The sequence below is a fragment of the Perissodus microlepis genome, chromosome 8, assembly GCF_051167445.1.
Source record: "Perissodus microlepis isolate ML-2025 ecotype Zambia chromosome 8, ASM5116744v1, whole genome shotgun sequence".
Classification (NCBI taxonomy): Eukaryota; Metazoa; Chordata; class Actinopteri; order Cichliformes; family Cichlidae; genus Perissodus; species Perissodus microlepis.
In genome coordinates, this window is record NC_140468.1 from 493,204 (window position 1) to 513,369 (window position 20,166).

The 20,166-nt window shown below is 50.1% G+C and overlaps 2 protein-coding genes across 7 annotated transcripts; one reads left to right on the forward strand and one right to left on the reverse strand.

Annotated features, from left to right (window-relative positions):
• Positions 1-473: 473 nt before the first annotated feature.
• Positions 474-5,952, reverse strand: LOC146380957 (uncharacterized). Of its 2 annotated transcripts, XM_084936903.1 has the most exons (11): positions 5,599-5,950; positions 3,621-3,816; positions 3,214-3,442; positions 2,856-3,135; positions 2,560-2,737; positions 2,403-2,479; positions 2,154-2,334; positions 1,840-2,088; positions 1,024-1,195; positions 853-953; positions 474-752 (listed from the first exon to the last, which is right to left on the reverse strand). In XM_084936903.1, exons 1-11 carry the CDS (start codon positions 5,869-5,871, stop codon positions 640-642), a joined length of 2,049 nt encoding a protein of 682 aa, XP_084793029.1. In that variant the 5' UTR covers positions 5,872-5,950; the 3' UTR covers positions 474-639. The 2 variants fall into 2 exon arrangements, with proteins under 2 accessions (XP_084793029.1, XP_084793030.1); XM_084936904.1 differs by lacking the exons at positions 474-752; positions 853-953 and having other exon boundaries at positions 1,020-1,195; positions 5,599-5,952.
• A 443-nt stretch (positions 5,953-6,395) lies between these two features.
• Positions 6,396-19,809, forward strand: LOC146380958 (uncharacterized). Of its 5 annotated transcripts, none has more exons than XM_084936899.1 (23): positions 6,396-6,963; positions 7,099-7,187; positions 8,773-8,943; positions 9,018-9,211; positions 9,497-9,523; positions 9,718-10,002; positions 11,138-11,275; positions 12,109-12,183; positions 12,866-12,985; positions 13,916-14,014; positions 14,227-14,302; positions 14,444-14,490; positions 14,713-14,927; positions 16,325-16,582; positions 16,868-16,960; positions 17,046-17,119; positions 17,236-17,374; positions 17,476-17,760; positions 17,894-17,978; positions 18,063-18,178; positions 18,323-18,490; positions 18,563-18,655; positions 19,104-19,809. In XM_084936899.1, exons 3-23 carry the CDS (start codon positions 8,840-8,842, stop codon positions 19,218-19,220), a joined length of 2,808 nt encoding a protein of 935 aa, XP_084793025.1. In that variant the 5' UTR covers positions 6,396-6,963; positions 7,099-7,187; positions 8,773-8,839; the 3' UTR covers positions 19,221-19,809. The 5 variants fall into 5 exon arrangements, with proteins under 5 accessions (XP_084793025.1, XP_084793024.1, XP_084793026.1 ...); XM_084936898.1 differs by having other exon boundaries at positions 6,396-6,678; XM_084936900.1 differs by lacking the exon at positions 11,138-11,275 and having other exon boundaries at positions 6,397-6,678.
• The last annotated feature ends 357 nt before the right edge of the window (positions 19,810-20,166 follow it).

Genomic DNA, 20,166 nt, shown 5'->3' on the forward strand with positions numbered 1-20,166 from the left:
CATCTACTTCCGCAAACTTGTTTTTAACAATCCGAAGAAAAACGCTTTAAAATCAAATTCAAATATATTAAATTAAAATAAATAAAACTGAATCAATTTCCATGTAAATTAATAAAAAGTAAAAAAAAAAAAACCCACATAATACAATTTAATTTTGGTTTAACGTTCTACATATTTTACAAAACAAAACATTATAATGAAATAATTATTTTATTATTAATTCTTATAATATAAATAATAACAATAATAGCTATTATATTTATATTATTAGTCTTTAAAAAGATTGTATTTTATTTTGAAAGGTAGGTTTGGATGACTTCCGCACTGAAAGCATCGCTGCAGATACTTTAAATGTTAAAAACATTTTGCAGCCAAAACCTGATTAGAAGAAAAAAAGCAAAATCAAACTTGCTGCCACTTCCTGTCCCACTCTGTGTTCCAGCGTGTTCCCACACAGACGAGCAGAGACCAGGTAAATAAGAAGTGCTTTATTTACAGATAAATAACAGTGTGATCAGAGGAAAGACAAACATGTATTTAAATGTTCTTCAGTGGACTCATGCCGTGGTGAAGGCGGTTCCCTCAGTAACAGTCGGCGTGGATACATTAGAGCAGTTTCCTCCTTCCTGCTCCGTGTCCTCAGATGGGCCTCAGGTCGTCGGGGACGGGGATCCGTTTGAGTTCGTCCACGTAGGTCGAAGGCTCCTTAAAAACTTCTTCAAACAGGAGCTTCATCAGCTCGCTCACATATTCTGGAAGACATGGAGGTCACTGTAAACCACACTGGTGTCAATAAAGTTGGGGAGGAGCAGTTCAGCCTCTCCTCTGTGTGTGTGTGTGAGCTGCACTCACTGGGTTTGGGCTCGCTCTGCTGAGGCTCGGCGGTGACCTCTGAACTCCTGTCTCTGTGTCTCCCTGCGTCCTCGTTGAAATGCATGGCGGCCAGGTACAGCCTGGAAACAAGACCCACTGTCACGCAGGTGTTTGAAGCTGTGACATCAGAGCTGAAGCAGCAGCGTTTACCTGCAGAGCACGCCGACGAACGGGAAAGCGACGTTCTTCGGCGCGAAGCGGCGCACAAGCCAGTGAAAGCGTTCCAGCGTGGACGCCTGGTGGTCGTGACTCAGTTTCCCGACATCGGCGAGAATTCGCTTGTTGAGCAGGAGCTTCTTCAGCTTGTGCAGAGCCACCGAATCTGCAGCCACACAGGTGAGCACAGACACACCCACAGGTAAACAGTCAGCCAATAGCAAAGCAGCAAAGAGTTAAGCCACGCCCATCATAATAAATCAAAATATTAAACAGTTTGTTAATTGCCCTTTTAATGCCCCTCCCCCTCAGCCGAGTGGGTGGAGCTTGTGTCTAAGCTGACTATATCAGGGGCGTCCTCTCTGTGATGTCAGCAGGGATGACTCATCTGAGCGCTGAGTGTGGACGTCACACCCTGCTGGACACATTTGAAAGGCCAGCAGTCACATGACTTGACCAGAGGTTTATGACATCATTACGCGCAAGAGGTCAAAGGTCACTGTTTACAGAGGGTTAATTTATTCGTCTTCTCTGCGTCTCTGGAGCTGAGATGAGTCACGCTACATCAGAGTCTGACTGCCCGCGTTACTGTGGACACCGCCGCTGTGATGTCACAGGCTGGTTAGCCAGGTGAGCGGCTTCACCTGCGATAAACTGTCAGCCAATGACTGGACAGTTTAATAATCATACATTTTATTCGTGGGCGCCTTTAAAGCCCAGACTCTCCACCTGAGGCAGAGGCCATCTTCGCCCTGAGCAGGTGAGGTCCACATGCACAGGTGTGACTGGCTCTGATTGGCTGACACTCACCTGGCTGGAACCACTTGCTGGGATCCATGGACACGCGGTTAGGATGCGCGCACGTCGGGAACAGCGGGTCGTCGTGAGTGTGGACGTTCTGGATGTGGTTCACGAGGGATTTCCACTTCGCCACCTTCTCGGGCGCGGACGTGGAGGTCGTGGCGCTCCAGTAGACGTGGTTCCTGATGCTGGGCAGCCACCGCCGCACCAGCAGGCACTCTTTACTCTTCGCCAGCTTCTTCAGCTTCCTGGACAAACCTGCGGAGAAAAACATGTTAGCGTGTGTCTGACGGCTTATCGTCACGTGACCACGCCGTACCGACCCTTCTCCAAGTGCTGGATGTTATAGTAATGGCGGACGTTTCGCTTCCTCAGGTATTTCTGCACGCGCGTGTGGCGGTCGGTCACGATGTGGTCCACGCTCAGGCGGTTGACCTGGAGGAGATCGAGGCCTCGCCGCAGAGCCTCCGTCTCCACGTGCGAGCTGCCGCTGACCCCGGCGCTCTGAGAGGATAACCATAAACAGTCACGTGGTCGGCTCTTACTTCCTGTTGGCACAGAGCGAGCGTTACCTGAATGAGCTGGATGTCGATGACGCTGCTGCTGTTCAGGTGCATCAGGGTGTAGCTGCCCAGCTTCCCGCAGTGTCCTGTCAGAGGAAATGACATCATCAGGCCAAAGTAACCACAAGGTGACAAAAACAAGACACTAATGATGGCGTTTGCTCACCCAGCAGGTCCGCCCTCATCCGCCCTCCCACGGCCACGCTGCCCTCACCCCTCAGGCGCTCCATCAGCACCTGCTGGTCCCGCTTCCACTTGTGGTTGATGGCGGGCTCGAGGAACATGCGGGCGTGCCTCCTGAAGGTGTCGGACTGGAACACCTGGAGGTTCATGGCTCTGCACACCTGCAGGTGACGCACAGCAGACACGCGCCGTCATGGAGGACGTCTGCACGTGCGCACACTCGGACAGTGACGTCAGAGTTTTACCGTCACGTGTGCTCGGGTCAAAGGTCAAGGTTACCTTCTCCACGTGACTGAATGAGCCTCCGGTGAAATAAATGGCCGCAGACATCTGCAGGTTTCCTAGCGGCGTGCTTCCCGCCACTGGCTGGCTCTCCCACTTCCTGCTGTAGTCACAGCTGGGGCACAGCTGGCTGAAGGAGACGAAGGTGCCCATCCGCCGCCGCCGCACCTCGCAGCTCAACCCGCACACGGGGCAGGTGACGAAGAGGTCTCTGAGGCAGCTCTCAAACACGATGTATTTGGGGTCGTTGTAGTGGGAGGGCGTGGCCTCCGCCTCGCTGTGTGGGTGGAGAACAGCAGGTCAGACGTTTGCTGCACAGACAGACAGAAACCTGCAGGAGGCGCCGGCACCTTACCGACTGTCGGGCGGCTCGCTCGAAGACTCGTCCGGCTCATACGGCTCGCAGATGGGGTCGTACTGGTCGGATGCTTCAGGGAGCTCTGCTTCCTCCTCTGGCTCCTCCCCCTCTTCTTCCTTCATTTCCAGACGTGGTCTCTTCGCTGGTCTGACACCCGGCTGAATCCCCGTCTCTGATTGGGTGGTCACAGTTCCCACGTTACAGTGCAACACCGAGGCCTGTGTGGCTGAAACGCACAAAACACGTTTTACACTCTTTAAAACTGAACAAAGCTTCCTCTTCATCACCACCAGAAACTATTTCTGAATTTCAGTCCAAAACCTGCAGTTCCTCTACCAACCAGCAGGGGCCAGCAGTTAGTATGTGGCCATCTTTTACTTACAGTGTGTGGCACTCATACCCACCTTTGCTTCTCACGTGCTGCTTCAGCGTGTTGTAGGACAGCTGAGTGGCGGCGCACCTCGTAGATGGGGAGTAGGACGTCTGCGTGCCCACCGACACCATGTAGTGACAGAACTGCGTCGCCACGGAGACCTTGGGTTCAGGGTCGGTCTGACAGGCGGTGTTTCTGAAGCGAGTGAGGGGCAGCAGCACCGGACTCTGCTCACGGGAGAGAGGCCAAATGATATGTAATGCACTGCGGAGGACCCAAGGTGCCAAAATAAGTAAATGACTCCATAATTATTCATGGAATATTCGATTAAAACTGTAGACTTTAATTTTAAAAATATAAAGGACTCAAAGCGGAAAAATCAGAGACACTGGTCCATGTCGGCCATGTTGATGACGGTGCATTAAACAGCTTTGGCTGTCGTCCACATTTATGAACTTTGTGGCTAACGGTTCAGAGGAGGCGCCACGAGGAGCTGAAAATCTTTAAACCAGCTCAGTTAATGTTTCTGTTTTTTATAATTAGAATGTTGTGGTTTCCCTCAAGCAAAAGCAGAATACATTAAAGTAATGTAAACAAAAAAAATATTAATATTATCATTATTTTCAACCGTTTATTTTTACATTAATCAGCTTCATCACAGATTTCAAATGTGTAACTGCTGACATGATCCCTGCCGATTCCAACGTATTAAAATTGAGACTTTCCCCCAGACTGCAGGAGGTTCCAGGAGCTCTGCGGGGCACAGGTACAGGTAACGGACAGCAGACGAGCCGCTGCACGCTCACCTTCACCTGACAGGTTTAACCTCTGCAAACAAACAGGTGCAGCAGATTCATTTCAAACAAATAGCGAGGACTTCCATCATTCCCCAGCATGTTTAAAACATCAGCAGAGAGCAGGACATCCACCTTTTGCTCTTCCATCATTTTTCCTCTTCTCCGATCCTTTCACTGCTCATACCGAGGCTCAGAACGGCTTTACCTGCTCTTCTTTACCACGTCCGTGTTCAGCAGGCTGAGGAGATTTTTCGTGCCTGATGATGTCACTCAGACCCAACCGAGGCGTTTCTGAAGCAGCTGACAGACGAATGCTCAGAACGCCTCACCCTGCAGGTGTGACTTTGTCATAAATGCTGATAGTGCTATATCGATAAACAGCCAAATTATCGATACAGTGAAAGTATCGGTCAGGCTCTAACAGCACTGTACTGATGTCCAGCAATGATTATGCACAATATTATGATACCATCACTGTACTACGTTTTGTTACCTTTCTTGTGAAGCACTTGGTGACATGTCTGTGAAAAGTGCTATATAAATAAACTTTTACTTACTTACCAACTCTAAATATTAAAATAATTAAAAGGTTTTTGGAAAAAATATTGAGTCATTTCTGTTATTTTGGCCGTTTTGGTGCTCCATATACTAACTGCTGATCAGATCAGATGTTGGGAGTATTTTTAAAATTAATTCTGGTTTTTAAAAAGAAAAAAGTACAGCTAAGCTAGCGCTGATTTACTAACACTTATAAGGTGCCGCTTTTATGAAAGGATGTAATGACACTTATAGGTTTGGTTTACACCAATTATCAGAGTATTGACAAATATGGCCAATAAAATCATAGCATAATAATAATAATATTTATTGGTTTTTAACGACTCTTTAACAATACAACCTTATTTACGGAGTAACGGTCTTATTCTTATTATTGGTTTTTGGCATGTTTGAACCTCCACAGGCGGTCACGGTTTAGCCGTTTATGCCGTTATTTTCAGGCTTTTTCAGTGTTTTTCTGATAAATTCGGTCTTTATTTTTGTTTTAGGTTTTTTTTTTTTTACACGTTAACTGAGACCGTTAGCCCGGTTAGCCATTTTTGTTGTTTTTTGATCCCGCCGGTGGATTTAAACCGTTTCTACCGTCCGTTTCCCGGTGATCCGGGACTCGGCAGCTACTCGCCGCGGAGATCCCCGGGCTAGACTGAAACTCACCGCCGCCGCTTTGGACTCCTCTACGTCCCCGTGGATGAACGGCAGCGCCCCGTCCTTCAACAACAGCCTGGCCGAGAAGCCGGCGTCATACTGGGCTTTGTTGACGAACGAGTCCTCGGAGAAGTGGCGCGAGCAGACGTACACGGTGGCTTTGGGCGGCCGCTGGTCTGAGAACAGGTACTGGATCCACTGCTGCCGGATCCGCTCCTCTTTGGGCAGCGCGAACAGGTTCAGCTTCCCCTCGCAGCCGAAGATGCATTTCTTGGGAGACATCCTGGTCCGAGTCCCGCTCCTGCACACGGAGCTGGAAAACTTCCCGAGTTCGAGCGCGAGGAGGAGGCGGAGCCCGCTCCCGTGACCATATAAGGAAATCCCCCGCCAGTTAAAGTCCACGCGGCCAAGAGGCAACCCCCCCCCCCCCCCCCCCCAAAACGGTCGGAGCAGACGCAGGGAGTACTCAGATTACTCCAGCACGGACTGACCTCGTTAACTGAGATTCAGGCCATGTTTCACGTTCCCGCCACCACTTTAACACCGTGAATGTGACAGCAGGTACAGGGTCAAACTCGGATGTTTCTGAAAAAAGTTGAATATCCTCAAAGTTATTTTAAAGTAGTTCCGTTAACAAATGATAACAGGCGAAATCATCTGTTAATGTGATGTTCTTTGGAAAATTTGTTTTTTTCTGTTTTCAAACGTTCGCTCACTGCAATAAAACAACATTTTAATGAAAATGTCTCTATACATTGAACTCGGAGTGAACCATCTCAAATCAATATATAATCTTTTTCATAGAGCTTGTCGCACCTCCGGCCACAGGGGGGCATAAATCACTGCTGGCGCTATAAAATTCCCCCACTGTAAACCGCCAGTGTTAAGTCTCCTGTCTGTTGTTAGTGTGAATGTGATCCCCTGAGAGGAGCTCACGGAGTCTGCTTTCATCGCTACGCTGCTAACCGGCGGGTTTATAACGGGAACACCATTTAACTGTCTCCGCCTGCTCTATCTGACGCTCGCTAGCTGCTAACAGCTAGTGGCAGCTTGTGGCCGACGTCTCTCCCTATCTGCCCCCCGCTGCGGGTGAGCACAGCGTTTTTCCTCTCTACCGTCCTGATTAACTTTTATTTTTCTACTGTTATTTTCTGTGAGCGCTAACGTTGCAGACGTTAGCTGACGTTAGCAGAGCCACGGTTCGTTTTTCGCGGGGGTCCGCCCACTGTGGGATTTTATTGGCCACGCACAACATCATTTACGTGAGCTGACCTCGGATTGGTTGGAAGCTGACAGCTTGCAGTTAAAACACTGTACACGTGGGCTCAATTGCAAACAAACAGCGGGCACGCGGGTGTAGAAGGGCGATTATATGTAAGTAGAGTAACGATGGTGATGGAAGGAACAATAAAGACACAAGAATAAAAATGTTGGTTTGTGTGTTTACGTGTTTCACCCCGCTGTGCAGTTGATAATCACCTAAAACACACGATCTTATTTTCCCATCAGCCTCTCAGGTGAGGGCGCTCTCAGCAGGTGAAGGGGGAGCATTGCAGCGCCACCTGACAGCTCAGCAGGAAGTCGGCGTTTACCTGAAGGTGAGGGCTGCTGGGTAACTGAGTCTGAGGTGGCAGCTGGAGGTAATAGATGATCCTCCTTTGTCTCGTCCTCGCTCTCTGTGCAGCTCCTCATTTCATTCTCTGACACACGTTGTTTTGAGACAGCTTTCTTCTAATTGGCAGCTCCTCTCAAACAGAAGGTTTGAGTGGTAGGTGGGTGGGGCTCTACGGTGAAATAATGTCCTCCTTTCTAAACCCACTCTCTTCTGATTGGCTGACTTCTGGACTCCAGCACCCAGTTTGACCACATAAAGAATTTTTTTTCTTAGTTTTGAAGTAACATCCTGGTTATTTGGGGGAAAGAGGAACAGCAGGCTGAACACCTGTGAACACCCGAGCGTGCGAACATGTGGCGGGAAATATCTGACTTTATTTAATTCAATAAAAATATCAGTGTCCTCACAGAGATAGAACTGTGTGTGTGTGTGTGTGAGCAGCTGACTGACCCACAGACAGGAAGTGTAAGCAGGTTAAAGGTGAACTTCAGCTGCTGGCTGGATCTCTGTGTGTGTGTGTTAGAGTTGGTGTTGGTGGGATTTGTGTGTTTGCGGCAGCGTTGTTGGCGGCTCTGCCGGCCACCATGAGTGACGAGGACCTGCAGAGCTGGGGCTGGACTGACCTGTGTGTATGCTCGGCTTCTTTCTCTGCGCTGTTGTATGTAGGTCAGGTGTCTGATAAGGTTGCAGGGATTTACTGTGTGTGTGTGTGTGTGTGTGTGTGTGTGTGTGTGTCTTCCTTCAGTATTTCAGGAAGAAGCGGTTTCTGTGTTTCTGCTGCGTTGCTGCAGCGTGTCTGCAGGTTAACAAGTGTTTCAGGACACTCGAGTTTAATCATTAAGCTGAAGCTGCTTTTAATTCAGAGTTTAATGAAGGAAACGAGTATCTGCAGCTCGCTGTTCGTCTGGTTAACACGACCCCAGACCTCCATCGATCTGCCTCCATATCACAGGAAATGTGGCTAATAACATTCCTCTGTACATGCTGGGAACGTTTTTAATTTTATTAAACTGCATTTTATGGCTGACTTAGTGAGATTAAAACCTGCTGGAGAAACCTGTTGGAATCATATTTGGGAAGTGTTGTACAGTTTTCTTTGTTCCATCTGTTGTCTTCTGTTTATCCGGGTCGCGAGGGTGTGTGTGTGTGTGTGTGTGTGTGTGTGTGTGTGCGCGCGTGTGTGATCAGATTCATACATCATCACCGATGTAAACAAACAGTCTGTATAATTTTCCAGAAGTTTGTTTTTTAATTGTAGACTTTTAATCAGATTTCTTTCCTCTTTATGTTTTAACAGTTTTTTTTTCTTTCATATTTAAAGGAAAAATGTTCCTCCTGTCAAGTTTCAATGTTTTCTCATTACGTCCTTGTACATTTTAAAAGCTTACTTTGCATCTAATTCTTTTATCCATGATGTAAATATGTTTCTTACTGTATTCTGTTAAAATGGTTTTGCAGCTTTATTTGATCAGGTTGTTTAAATTGGTAACATTTTCAGACTTTGTTTCCATAAAGGAACACGCCTCTTCCTGTTCCTGCTCCCTCATCTTCCACGCCTGTCTCCTCAGCTCCACCTACTCCTCGTCGGACTCTGAGAAGGAGCGGCAGGTCACCTCCTTCCTTCGGGCGAGGGTCATGTCGAGACGCAGCCTGCGGCTCGATGAAGGCCTGCTGGACCGCAGTCTTCCTCGTGGCAGCGCTTCCTTTAGTGCGGGAGGAGGCGACTGGAGGAGCAGCAGGTCGGTGTGGACGTCTGCTGAAGGTGCGTTCTGTTCAGGTCTGCTCCTCCTTCACCTCCTGCCTCCTTCTGCAGGTCGCTGAGGTCCCGTCGTTCCCGGCAGCACTCGGTCTCCTGCTCCGAGTCGCTCCTCGATGCGCCGCGTAAACCTACCATCATGGCACTCCACAACAGCAGCCTCCACAGCGTGGCGTCCGACGCCTCCCTGCTCTCCTCCCTGCAGAACGAGTCCTCCATCCAGGAGCAAACGCAGGTCGATGCGTTCTGGGGTACGAAGCCTGCTCATAGATTTATGACGATCTCTGTTTACAGAGCGCTTTCTGTAGTGCTTTACCATGGCAACAGCACAGGTCATCAGATCCACAGATTCAGTGTTCTTACTTTGATTACTTTGGTCTGATGTTTTCAGTCGAAGGAAATGATCTGGGTTCAGTTTTGGACTCGTTAGCCTGCTATGTTGAGTTTGGAGCATCTGTGAACACAAGGCTCGCCTTGTTGAACGGACCTGCTCTGCCTGAGGCAGACTCCGGTTTAACGTTGATCTTCCTCCTCAGGTTTGGACCACGACTCGGATTCCAAAGGTGAGCCTGCGCCCCCGCCCGCCTGCGCCCCCGCCCGCCTGCGCCCCCGCCCGCCTGCGCCCCCGCCCGCCTGCGCCCCCGCCCGCCTGCGCCCCCGCCCGCCTGCGCCCCCGCCCGCCTGCGTCTGACTCGTAAAGGCTTTGATAAGGGGACACGATGAGTCAGTTTCATCATGTCCTTGTGTCTGTCTGCAGAAAGCACCGTCATCGCAGCGCAGAGCAGCGTCGCACTGAACAGCACTCTGATTGGTCTAGACACCCTCTGCAGCAAACACCCGGGCCAGGCGCTCAGCAGGGTTTTCTGTACAGACTGCAGCGCTCTGAAATCTGAGCCGCCGCTGGGTGAGGAGGCCGGCTCCTCTTCCTCCAAATACACCACAGACACCTCCTCAACACCAATAGTACCGCGACCCTCAGAGTCCGAGGAACCAGAACCTTCTACCATTTACTGCAGAGACAGAAGCCGCAGGAGGAGGACGGGTGAGGCAGACGCACGTGACGGTCTTTACTGTGGAAATGACCACATCAGACTTTTTTCTTTTTTTTGTCTGTAACAAGATTATAATACGACAGCAAAAACGTTCTCGTATTCAGTAACAAACAAATCGATCTGTAGTAAAAATCTTTTCCCGTCATTCCTGAAACATTTCAAATCTCCAGAATTAAGACAAAGCAACACCTGCTGAGTTTCTGTTCCTGTCACATTGTGATCACAGATTAAACCACACAACCAGCACAGGTTTACCACAGTCACTGCTCTCTGTAGCTGATGATTTATCAGGACAGGGCGCCGTCTGCTGCTACCAGTGTGTCCAGTTTGGCTTTGGTTCTGCACAAACGTAACACTTTAGAGCCTCCATCAGCTCCATCAGCTCCTCTCTGCTGCTGACGCCTTCCAGGAGGTTGGAGTAGCTGAGGACTTTGATCTGATTAGTGGGTTAGTGATAAACATAAGCGGTGAATGTCAATCAGACTGAAGTTGAGGGTTTGTTTATATGCAGACGATTTGCTGCCACCATCAGGTCAGCCTGTGAACTACAACATCACCCACCACCATGTGACCCTGGAGGGGGACGAGAAACAAACTCTAACGTGTGTTTCTGCAGTGTGACGTGGTTTCACGTACAGTGACGGATATTTGAGGCTTAATTCTGATTATGGTGTCACTGAATTATCTGCCATTCAAAGGTTTTGGAGCCTCAGCGCAATAAGTCTTCACGTTTTCTGTAGACGTCACAGTTCTCACTATAATTACTCATTTAATGACACAGTGAAGCTGTGATTGGATGGCTGATGAGCCGTTTCTTTGACCTGCCGCTCGCTCTGCTCCACCTTCAGCAGGTGGAGCAGCTGACGGTCACTTATCAGCTGGGGGGAAACGAGCCCGAGCAGAGACCGACTGATTGCTCTGAGGCACCTGGGCAGGTGCTGGGGGGCGGGGCTCGTGCAGGCTTCCACTTTCATGAAGCTGTGGTTTGTTTCCTGGATTTAGGAATCAGCTGAGCGTCACTTCCTGTTCTGGGGCTCTGCCGGCGTGTTTGTGTGCAGCGAGCTCGCTCGCAGGTGTCGGGGTGAAGGCGCCGCTCGTTGACTCGTTGTGGTTTGGCTCTTCCAGACGTGCTGCAGCTGTGGCTCGACTCGTGTTGGCTGCGTATCAGGAGAGCCGCCGCCTGCTGCGTGTCAGCGCTGACGCACACCTGGCAGGTGTGTCGGGGGTTAAAGGTCAACATACAGTCTGATAATGGACACAGAGGTACTGACTGTCTGTTTACAGCAGGTGGTGGAATTTACCTGTGCACCTTTCTTCTTCACACACTGGTGTAAAACACATCTGCTTCACCTGAGCGGGGCCGCCGTCCAATGAAAGCACCCAAAATCGCCTCGGTGATCAGAAGAGCCCGTTTGAGTGGTTAGCAGGAACTCCCAGAATCCCTCAGCTCCCTGTGAATGACCCACACCCACCTTTACCTGCAGAGGCAGCATTGCGTTACCTAAAGTGGTGCTCTCATGAGGAGGTGGTGTGAACTCTGTCCTTCAAGCTTCAGTACCTTTGACCTTTCTCACCCTTCACTTAACTGTGTTAGCTCCGCCTACATGACCCCGAGGGTTGACTAAGATCACTTTGGCAGAGTCTCTTTTAAGAAGTTCTAAAAAGTAGCCCGAGATCAAAGATGTCTACCAACGGCCTTAATGTTTGGATCTTCAGGAGGAGGCCTGATGTCCTCCTTGAAGCACAGGCAGGCTTCATTAAACACGGAGGAGGAGCTCCACCCTCACGTGTCTCTTCTGTGGTCATTAGACCTCAAAGGGTTTATTTCCATTTATTTTTAGTCACCTGACGCCTCCTCGCTAAACATCCCTGCCTACTCACGAGACCAGAGCGTGCTCTGGATCTCTGGACCTGCAGTCGCTGTGCTTCTGTCCAAATAAACAAATGGGCTGCACCTCTTCACTTTGGCTGTTTCCCTGGCAAAATGCAAATCTGCCCTCCGGCTGCTTGCAGCGAACATTCAGGCCTCGGCTCGGAGGTGGACGGTGGTGATCTGCTGCTGTCGGTGAGTCCTGACTCTGTTTCCTCTGTTTCAGTTCGACCCGGCCGCGGCGGAGCCATGAGCCTGACGGAGTCCAGCCAGAGGGAGCTACAGCCCAACGGATCTCTGTGTGAGCAGCACACACACCTCAGAGGTTTAATCAGCCTGCTCTTCACTCGTTCATGATGCTGATTATCAGCCCCACACACACACACACACACACACACACACAGTATTTAATGTTGGACTTGTATGTGATGATGTGCATGGCAGGAATCAGAAGCTGAATGGAGGGTGTAGCGTGTGCAGTCATGGATACTTGGTGTGTGATGATGTTTAGAAGAGAAAAGATTGAATTGAACTTTATTTATAAAGCACCGAATCACAGCAGGGTGCAGATTTTCTTTCAAGCCGACTCTGTCTGTAAATGTATCGTCTCCACCTGCTGGTTGCCGTCTCTGTGCAGGCAGCAGGTGGAGTCTCACCAGAAAACTCCGCTGCTGCACCAACGCTGCCTCTGAAGTGGGCGGTGCTTTAACACTAATGTTGAAACTGTGTTCGTGGCGCCGGCTCAGAGCGGCTTTGCTGCAGCAGCGTGTTGGGAACAGTCGGCGTGTGACTGAAGGGTCACAGTGATCACCTGATACGGAGGTCGCCGTGTGCACGCTCAGGTGTTCTCCGTAAACCTCGAGGCTCCACAGCCAAACTCGGAGCTTCCTGTTTGGAGCAGCGGTCACATGGTTCCTGTGTAGATGTCTCCTGTTGTGACTCCTGTGTTTTCTGTCGGTTAAACGCTCTGCTGACACCTGCAGGTAACGACTGTAAGGACAGACGGCCTTCGCCGATGGATGCGGTCACGTCTTCTTCGTCCTCGTGGTCCTCCCTGGTTTCCTGTTTGTTGGGGTTCACATGGAGCGCTGCTCTTTTCACAGGTTCAATACCCGCTCCGGCAGTCTGAGCTGCAGGCGTCTCATCGGCCCGTGCAGATCGTTTTTATTCACGTCCGCTCTGAGTCGTATGTGTTCAGTCGCAGCGTGAGGCCACAAAGTGATTCCCATCGTGTTGGCCTGTGATACAAACGGCAGCGCTGTCAGTCTCTTCTGTCTTTGAGTGTTTCTGAGCAGCTTGTGTAAGCGCGCAGCGGAAATACGAGTCATAAAGATGCTTCAAAACACAATTTATCAGACCCGTTATACATCCTGTGACTTCAAAGACACACACACACACACACACACACACCAGCATGAACAGGAAGCTGCGACGGTTTAAATTTGAATCTTATGTAAACAGAATAAACGCCCTCCTGAGTAGATTTGACTTTGTGTTGCCGTGACGACCAATCGGACTCAGCAGCAGGGTGATTGGCTCAACCCAGAAACTTAGTGATGTTAACAGACTGTATATAAAAGATGGGTGTCACTTGATGATATATTTTTTTTAATTTTTAATTTTTTCCTCGTCTCTGCCATTTGACTAATTAAAAAAAACAAAGTGTTTTATAGAGGAATTGTGAGCATTTATGTTTTTGTGATGAACTAAACTTGAATTCTCTGCATTGAAAACTTCATGAACTCGGATATCAGATGTTTACGTTTATTAATGACTCGATGAATCGATCTGCGTTGAAGAAACCATGACTGAAGCAACCGGTAATAACGGCGTGCGAGCGCAGCGCTGTGCGGACGTGCTGCTGAGTCACAGGCGCGTCCACACGTTCTGTTTTTAAGGGCTGAGCTCACCGTGGCGTTTGGTTTGGTCAGGCCTTAAAAACCAGACTGACTTTGGCCAAAATGGGCGTGGCCCGAGAGCGTCTGCAGCCGCTTCCCGCCGTGCTGACTGACCTTCCTCCTCTCCTCCTGCAGCTTCGGTTCTCTTTGACCTCGCTCAGAGAGCGGCTCGGGCCCTCGGGCCTCTGAGCAGGAAAGCTGGTTCTGCTTCGTGGACCGCCGCACGCTCTGCAGGTTAACGCCGCCATGTGTGCGTTTGATTTGTAGCGTCTTTGCTCCCTGACCCGACCCCCAGCTGTTTGTTGCTTAGCTGCTCTGTCGGGGGGTGTGTGTGTGTGTGTGTGTGTGTGTGTGTGTGAGATAATTGGTGAATAAAAATCCCTCCCTTGCCCCGCCCATCCATCTGAATCTGTGTTGTGATTGGCTTTATCGTTCTGTGTCTGCAGGTCGGACAGCAGGCGACGCCTTCAGGTGGCTCGACACACGGTGGCGTCACATGACCACAAACACACCGCTGAGTTGGCAAGTTTGAGCTGATTCATTACGTTTTTTCATTCTGGAGTAAATCCGCTTCATCAGACCTGTTCGACCGCTCAAATACATTTAAGCTTAAATAGTGGAAGGAAGCTCCCTGCGACTAAAACATGGCTGACGTCTCTGCAGGTTTCCTGTCCTCCTGGTGGTTCTTTCTCTGCTGTTTCTCCTGTTCGGTGAGTTCATTGACTTCAATGACCTTAAATCACCGTTTAACAGCAAACGTGGACGATTCTCCTCAGTTTCCTAAAAGCTTCTGTGTGGCTGACAGTTGGATTTAAAACGCAGTCCTGCAGAGTCTGATGCTCGTTCACAGCAGGATTAGACAGGAAACACAGCAGTCACATGATCACAGCTGACTTTCAGGAAGTGATGTAACTGGACTCCTCCCTCCTCAGGTCTGCGCTGGTTTGGTCCAGCTGTTTTACAATTGCTGCTTCCAGCTGTTAACATCACAGAGTGGAGGCCAGCGGTCTCCAACGTCCCCGCTCTGTCCTCTAACAGCTTCCTGTCCTCTGAGAGCCAATCAGGAGAGGGCGACGTAGATGAGCCAAAGGAGGCGGGGCTGCTTCACAGCAAACCTCCACCAGCGGAAATGGCAGCAGGAGAGGAGGTATGACCTCGGGCACCGTCACCAGAGGCTTTCAGCCGGCAGCAGATGAGGTTTACGTTTGGTGGTTTGTTTGTGCAGTCAAAGGGAAAAAACCAGCGCTGTGCTTCTGTAGAGCGCCGTCACTCTCTCTCAACCAACCTTCATCTTCTCAGGCGTTACCATAATGTCACTGAAAAGCACAGTCGCTTTTTGAGTTACAGGAGTTACGTAGGGCTGCCGCGATTAGTCGACTATCAAAATCGTCGACGACTGATTTAATAGTCGACGCGTCGTTTGAAGCTTTGTAAGATCCCGAAAGACGCAGGAATAAGTAGTAGGATTTAAGAGTGTAATAACGGACTGAAACAGAAGATGGCAGCACTGCATGTACAAGGATGCCAGCTGCCGTTAAACCCCAAAAAAAAAAAAAAGGTGACACGACGAAGACTGTGTACAAATTCAAAGACTCCGACAAATGCGTCCTTCATTTCCCCAGATTTGAAGGATGGGTCGGGTGTGTACTTCGTGACCCAACCTGTCCCAGAATTCATAGCGCAGCCCAGCTCAGTTTACAACAATGGCGGCAGCTGGTTAGTTTTAATATTACTCTTATTATTCTTTCTGGGTCACAAAATAAACGTTTAACATATTTTCAGGCGAGAATGTAGCTGTGTAAACCTCAAATATCTGCTCAGTTTATCAAGACACCACATATTTTCAAAAGCGCTCCGACGTTTTCGGAGACGTCTGTTACCCACTAGCTCGATAGCGAGCCGGGGGCGAGGCTCACTAGAGCCGTGAGAACACCGGACTCCCGGCAAATCGTTTTCAGACCCACCGCCGTCTTTCGCTACTCAGGTTAAACATGATATATAAGTCACTTAGATAACGTAACAATGTTATTGTTTGGCTTTTTTAATATTTTATTTGTTCCTGAGTAAATCGGTTTGGCTGAGATTAAAGTTTTTACACAGCTGAATAAACGTCAAGCAGACAGCTGATCATCAGAAGTGTGAGATGAGAATTTACTCCGGTGTCCTGTTATATTTTAGATAGCAAGGAGTTTATTAAACTTCACCGAAACAATCTGCAAACTTCATTAAAATTTAATAAACTATCATCTTGTCTTTATTTTTAGTTAGCACAGACCTGAAACACTTAAAGCTGTAAGCTAATGATAGTTATATAAGAGCAGATGCTGCTGGTGCAATAAGCTGTACGTTGGATGATGATCTGATTAGTCGACTATCAGAATAATCGTTTGGCGGCCCTGGAGTGACGCATGTTTATGGGAGAAAAAAAAAAAAAAAAAACTGCAACAAAACACGTGCCTGAGGCCGGCGACAGGTTAGGATAAACTAACATGAATCCTGGAAGTTTCTGAGGTTTCCTCCAGATTACGAATGTGGTTGTTACAGGAAGTGGGGGCGGCGGCAGAAGATGCTGAGCGGCTCATTCGTCTGGAGCAGAGTCTGATGGTGCTGTGGGAGCGCGTGGAGGCCGGAGGACGGCGGGCGGAGCAGAGACACAGAGAGCTGCTCCGGCTCTACACCGGCCTGCAGCAGCTCTCGTCTGCTCAGCGCGACGGCGCGGAGGCGGCGCTGAGCGCTCTGCTGGACCGGCAGCTGTCCGAGCTCAGGAGACAGCTGGACGAGGAGAGGTGGCAGAGGGAGGAGGTGAGGGTCTGCAGCACCGACACTGTGCAGTTAGCTGAGCTGAAGCTAGCACACAGCAGTAGCACCATCCACCTGTCAGTCAAATAGGCCACGCCCCTAATGATACAAACTATAACCCTTACTACAATTTAAACAGATATAAAATGCAGATGTGATGGAGGCCATTACCCAGAGACCAGAACAGTTTCTGTATCGTGCTGTGAACGTTTAACACGGACTCACTGGGGCCCCCGCTGGACGCCGGAGGAACTGCACGTTACTGAAACCTCTGTCTCGTGTTTGCAGGTTCGCCGGCAGGATTTGTTGCAGCAGCAGACGCAGACGTCTCGTCTGGATCAGCTCGAGCTGCAGCTGCAGAAACTGGTGGCCAAAACGAAGGTGAGTCACATGACCTGAGACGAGCCTGGCATCGTGTTTCACCTGTAAAAGCTTCAGAAATAAAACTGCTTCACTAAAACTGCAGGAGGTTCAGTGGAGACGTGAAGCTGCTGGATCTCTCCTCCCACCCTCGCCGACCACGCTTCCTGCTGCTGTCAGGTAACCTTCATCATCATCACCTTCTTCAGGCCATTGTAGGTTTATCTGGACCAAAGAGAAGCAGCTGCTGATGCTGGTGCGACTCCTTCGTGGCTGACGTCTTTTTCCTCCTCCAGTGTTGACCGGCAGTCCCATGATGCCTTGCTAGCGGAGGTGGTTCGGTTGGAGGCGGCTCTGGGGGACGTCAGGCGGGACGTCGAGCTTCTGTCCAGATGTCAGGACAGCTGCCAACAGCTCGCCACAATCCAGCAGGCGGTGAGACACTCGTTTTAACGGTCTCCTTCACAATAAAAGCCTCACTGAATGGTTGCTTTTAATGTGAAGGACCAGTTTCCTGTTCTGTCCTTTTTCTGTAGATTTTGGGGCAGGTCTCTGCTCAGGTGCGAGAGGAAGTTCGGGCGCTGCTCTTCAGCAACCAGCTGACAGCGGGCGGAGACGCCGCCGCCCTCCCTGAGTCGCTCCTCCAGTGGCTCTCTGAGCGCTATGTGAGCGAGACGGACCTGCAGGCGGCGCTGGCCTCTCTGGAGCTCAGCATCCTACAGAACGTCAGCCTGCAGCTGGAGCAGCGGCGCGGCGAGGAGACGGTCAGAGAGCCTGTCCTGCATGCTGCCGAGGGCGTCGGGGCCACGGTCACCCAGGAGGTGAGGAGGCGCGGTCAGAGGCGGGCCTAAATTTACCACCTGAGGATGAGTTTGATAAACCTGTCTAACCTTCTGCGTAATGACCTTAGTCACGCTGTAATCATCGCCACTCACGCCTCCCTCGTGTCCTCAGGATGTCCGTGCGGCGGTGAAGAACGCTCTGCGGCTGTTTTCTGAGGATCGAACCGGCCTGGCGGACTACGCTCTGGAGTCTGGAGGTCAGAATCCAACAGCGACCGTCTGTGATGTCATGAACCTGCTGTAATGGTTTACCCAGTGTGGTTTCTGTGCTCGTCCCGCAGGGGGCAGCATCCTGAGCACTCGCTGCTCGGAGACGTACGAGACGAAGGCGGCGCTGCTCAGCCTGTTCGGAGTCCCGCTCTGGTATTTCTCTCAGTCTCCCCGAGCTGTGATCCAGGTAAGTCACCCGTACGGAGCGCACAGTCATGTGGTTATGATATGAAGCCTCTCCTCCTTCTCGTTTTTGACTCTGTGATAGGACTTTGTCCTCCAGATGTTTTTGCTCAGACTGATGAATCCTGATCTGTGCTCTGTGCTGCAGCCCGACGTCCACCCGGGGAACTGCTGGGCCTTCAGAGGCTCCACGGGCTTCCTGGTGATCCGGCTCTCCATGAGAGTCCTGCCCTCGGCCTTCACCCTCGAGCACATCCCCAAAGCCCTGGCCCCGAGCGGGACGCTGCACAGCGCCCCCCGAGACTTCGCCGTCTACGTAAGAGAGCGATGGCGTGCGTTCATAAATCCGCTGCTCTGTAGTCTCTGTGTAACCTGAACGCTCTTTCAGGGTCTGGCTAATGAGAGCCGGGAGCGAGGCAAGCTGCTCGGCACCTACACCTACGACCAGGATGGAGACGCTCTCCAGACATTTGCTGTTTCAGTGAGTCGTGGGGCGGGGCTTGTGGTTTTAGCCTTCCTTAATGTTGGCGAGCCAGTCTGTCACAGTCGTTAACACTCAGCTGCAGAGGGCGACAGAAGCCTGTCAGATACCAGCTGCTTCACTTTCTCTTTAAATTTGTTCTTGTTTTTAAAACTGCACGAACGAGACGGCGAGGCTGTCACATGACTCATGGTCACATGACTGCAAAATATGACCTCACAGATCTAAATCTGGACACTCGACCCATCAATGGAAAAAACCACAAACGAATGATCAGAGGCGGGTTGGGGGTTAGTTTTGCAGAGCGGCTGCTGAGATGAGCAGAATTATTAATTGATCCAAATTTAAAGTATTTTCTCATTCGAGGCAGAAAACGAGTTTCTGTTGCCTGAAGTTCTCAAACACGCGATGTCGCTGCCTTTTCCCGTCTCTGTTTGTGTCCCGTCAGGAGGAGAACGGCGAAGCCTTTCAGATCATCGAGGTCCAGGTTTTATCTAACTGGGGCCACGAGGAGTACACCTGCATGTACCGCTTCAGGGTACACGGGACGCCCAGCGACGTCTGAGCGCGCTCATACAGTCGAACTATTAGACTCGCGAGCGGGGTGGAGGCAGCGCAGAGGACGTTGTCATCGTAGCTCTGGTTCAGACTCGCCTCCTGCCCTCGCCACTCGCCACAGACATTTCCATCTGGAAGTGATCAGAGTGTTTCCTGTGGAAAAACAACAGTGTGTCATTTCTGTCAATAGTTAAAATTTCTCTATCAGTGTTTTTGTTTGACGTCCTGTTGGCTTTCCTGTTTTGTGTCTTTTATTGGTCCCTCGAGCGTCTGTACTCTGAGCTCAGGCGTTCTCACAGGGCGACCCGTGGACGAGCTGCCATGTTGATGCAGCACATGAACGGTCCTGAAAACGGCGCCGATCCACAGCGACGCGTTTACTGTCTCCTGGAAAAGCAGCGAGTCGATCCGTGCGACGTTCCCGCTCGAGCAGAATCGTTTAAAAGGGAGTTTGAGCTTTTTTTGCACAGACTGACTGAAACGTTTGAACCTGTGAAATCCAGCTGCTGTAATGTTCTCATTTTGTCTTCAGGTTAATTTGTTTTTTAATCTGTGGTTTCATATTGGACGCTTCTAATAAAGATTTTCTTAATATACACTGTTTGTATCAGATGTATTTGTTTGAGAAGAGAAGCTCATCACAGCTGCCGTCAGCAGTTCCCTCTCTGAGCTCTGCAGCTCCCAGTGAAGCGTTGGTTTCATGTCTGAGCTAAACCCGGATCTTAGATGGAGGAAGACTAAAATAAACGGTAAAGCTAACATGGAGACCAACTGAAACTGAACTATGGAGAAAACAAACTCTAAAAACCAGATTACAGCACAGCAGGTGGATTAGCTAACAGACACAATAGTGAGGACGCACAAACACAGTTAGTTTGTGCTGGTTTATCCTTACTCTGCTTCAGTAGGTTTAAAGCACAGCGGGTGCAACTTGTGCACACCTGCAGGAAGTA

What these genes read in the sequence shown, in the direction of transcription:
- LOC146380957 (XM_084936903.1), bottom strand. Translation starts at nt 5,871, where the DNA reads ATGTCTCCCAAGAAATGCATCTTCGGCTGCGAGGGGAAGCTGAACCTG. An exon ending in GCAGCACGTGAGAAGCAAAG is followed by an intron (nt 3,443 to 3,620) that starts GTGGGTATGAGT and finishes TGTGCGTTTCAG; the next exon opens with CCACACAGGCCTCGGTGTTG. An exon ending in AGCGAGCCGCCCGACAGTCG is followed by an intron (nt 3,136 to 3,213) that starts GTAAGGTGCCGG and finishes CCACCCACACAG; the next exon opens with CGAGGCGGAGGCCACGCCCT.
- LOC146380958 (XM_084936899.1), top strand. Translation starts at nt 8,840, where the DNA reads ATGTCGAGACGCAGCCTGCGGCTCGATGAAGGCCTGCTGGACCGCAGT. An exon ending in ACAAACACACCGCTGAGTTG is followed by an intron (nt 14,303 to 14,443) that starts GCAAGTTTGAGC and finishes ACGTCTCTGCAG; the next exon opens with GTTTCCTGTCCTCCTGGTGG. An exon ending in TCCAGACATTTGCTGTTTCA is followed by an intron (nt 18,656 to 19,103) that starts GTGAGTCGTGGG and finishes GTGTCCCGTCAG; the next exon opens with GAGGAGAACGGCGAAGCCTT.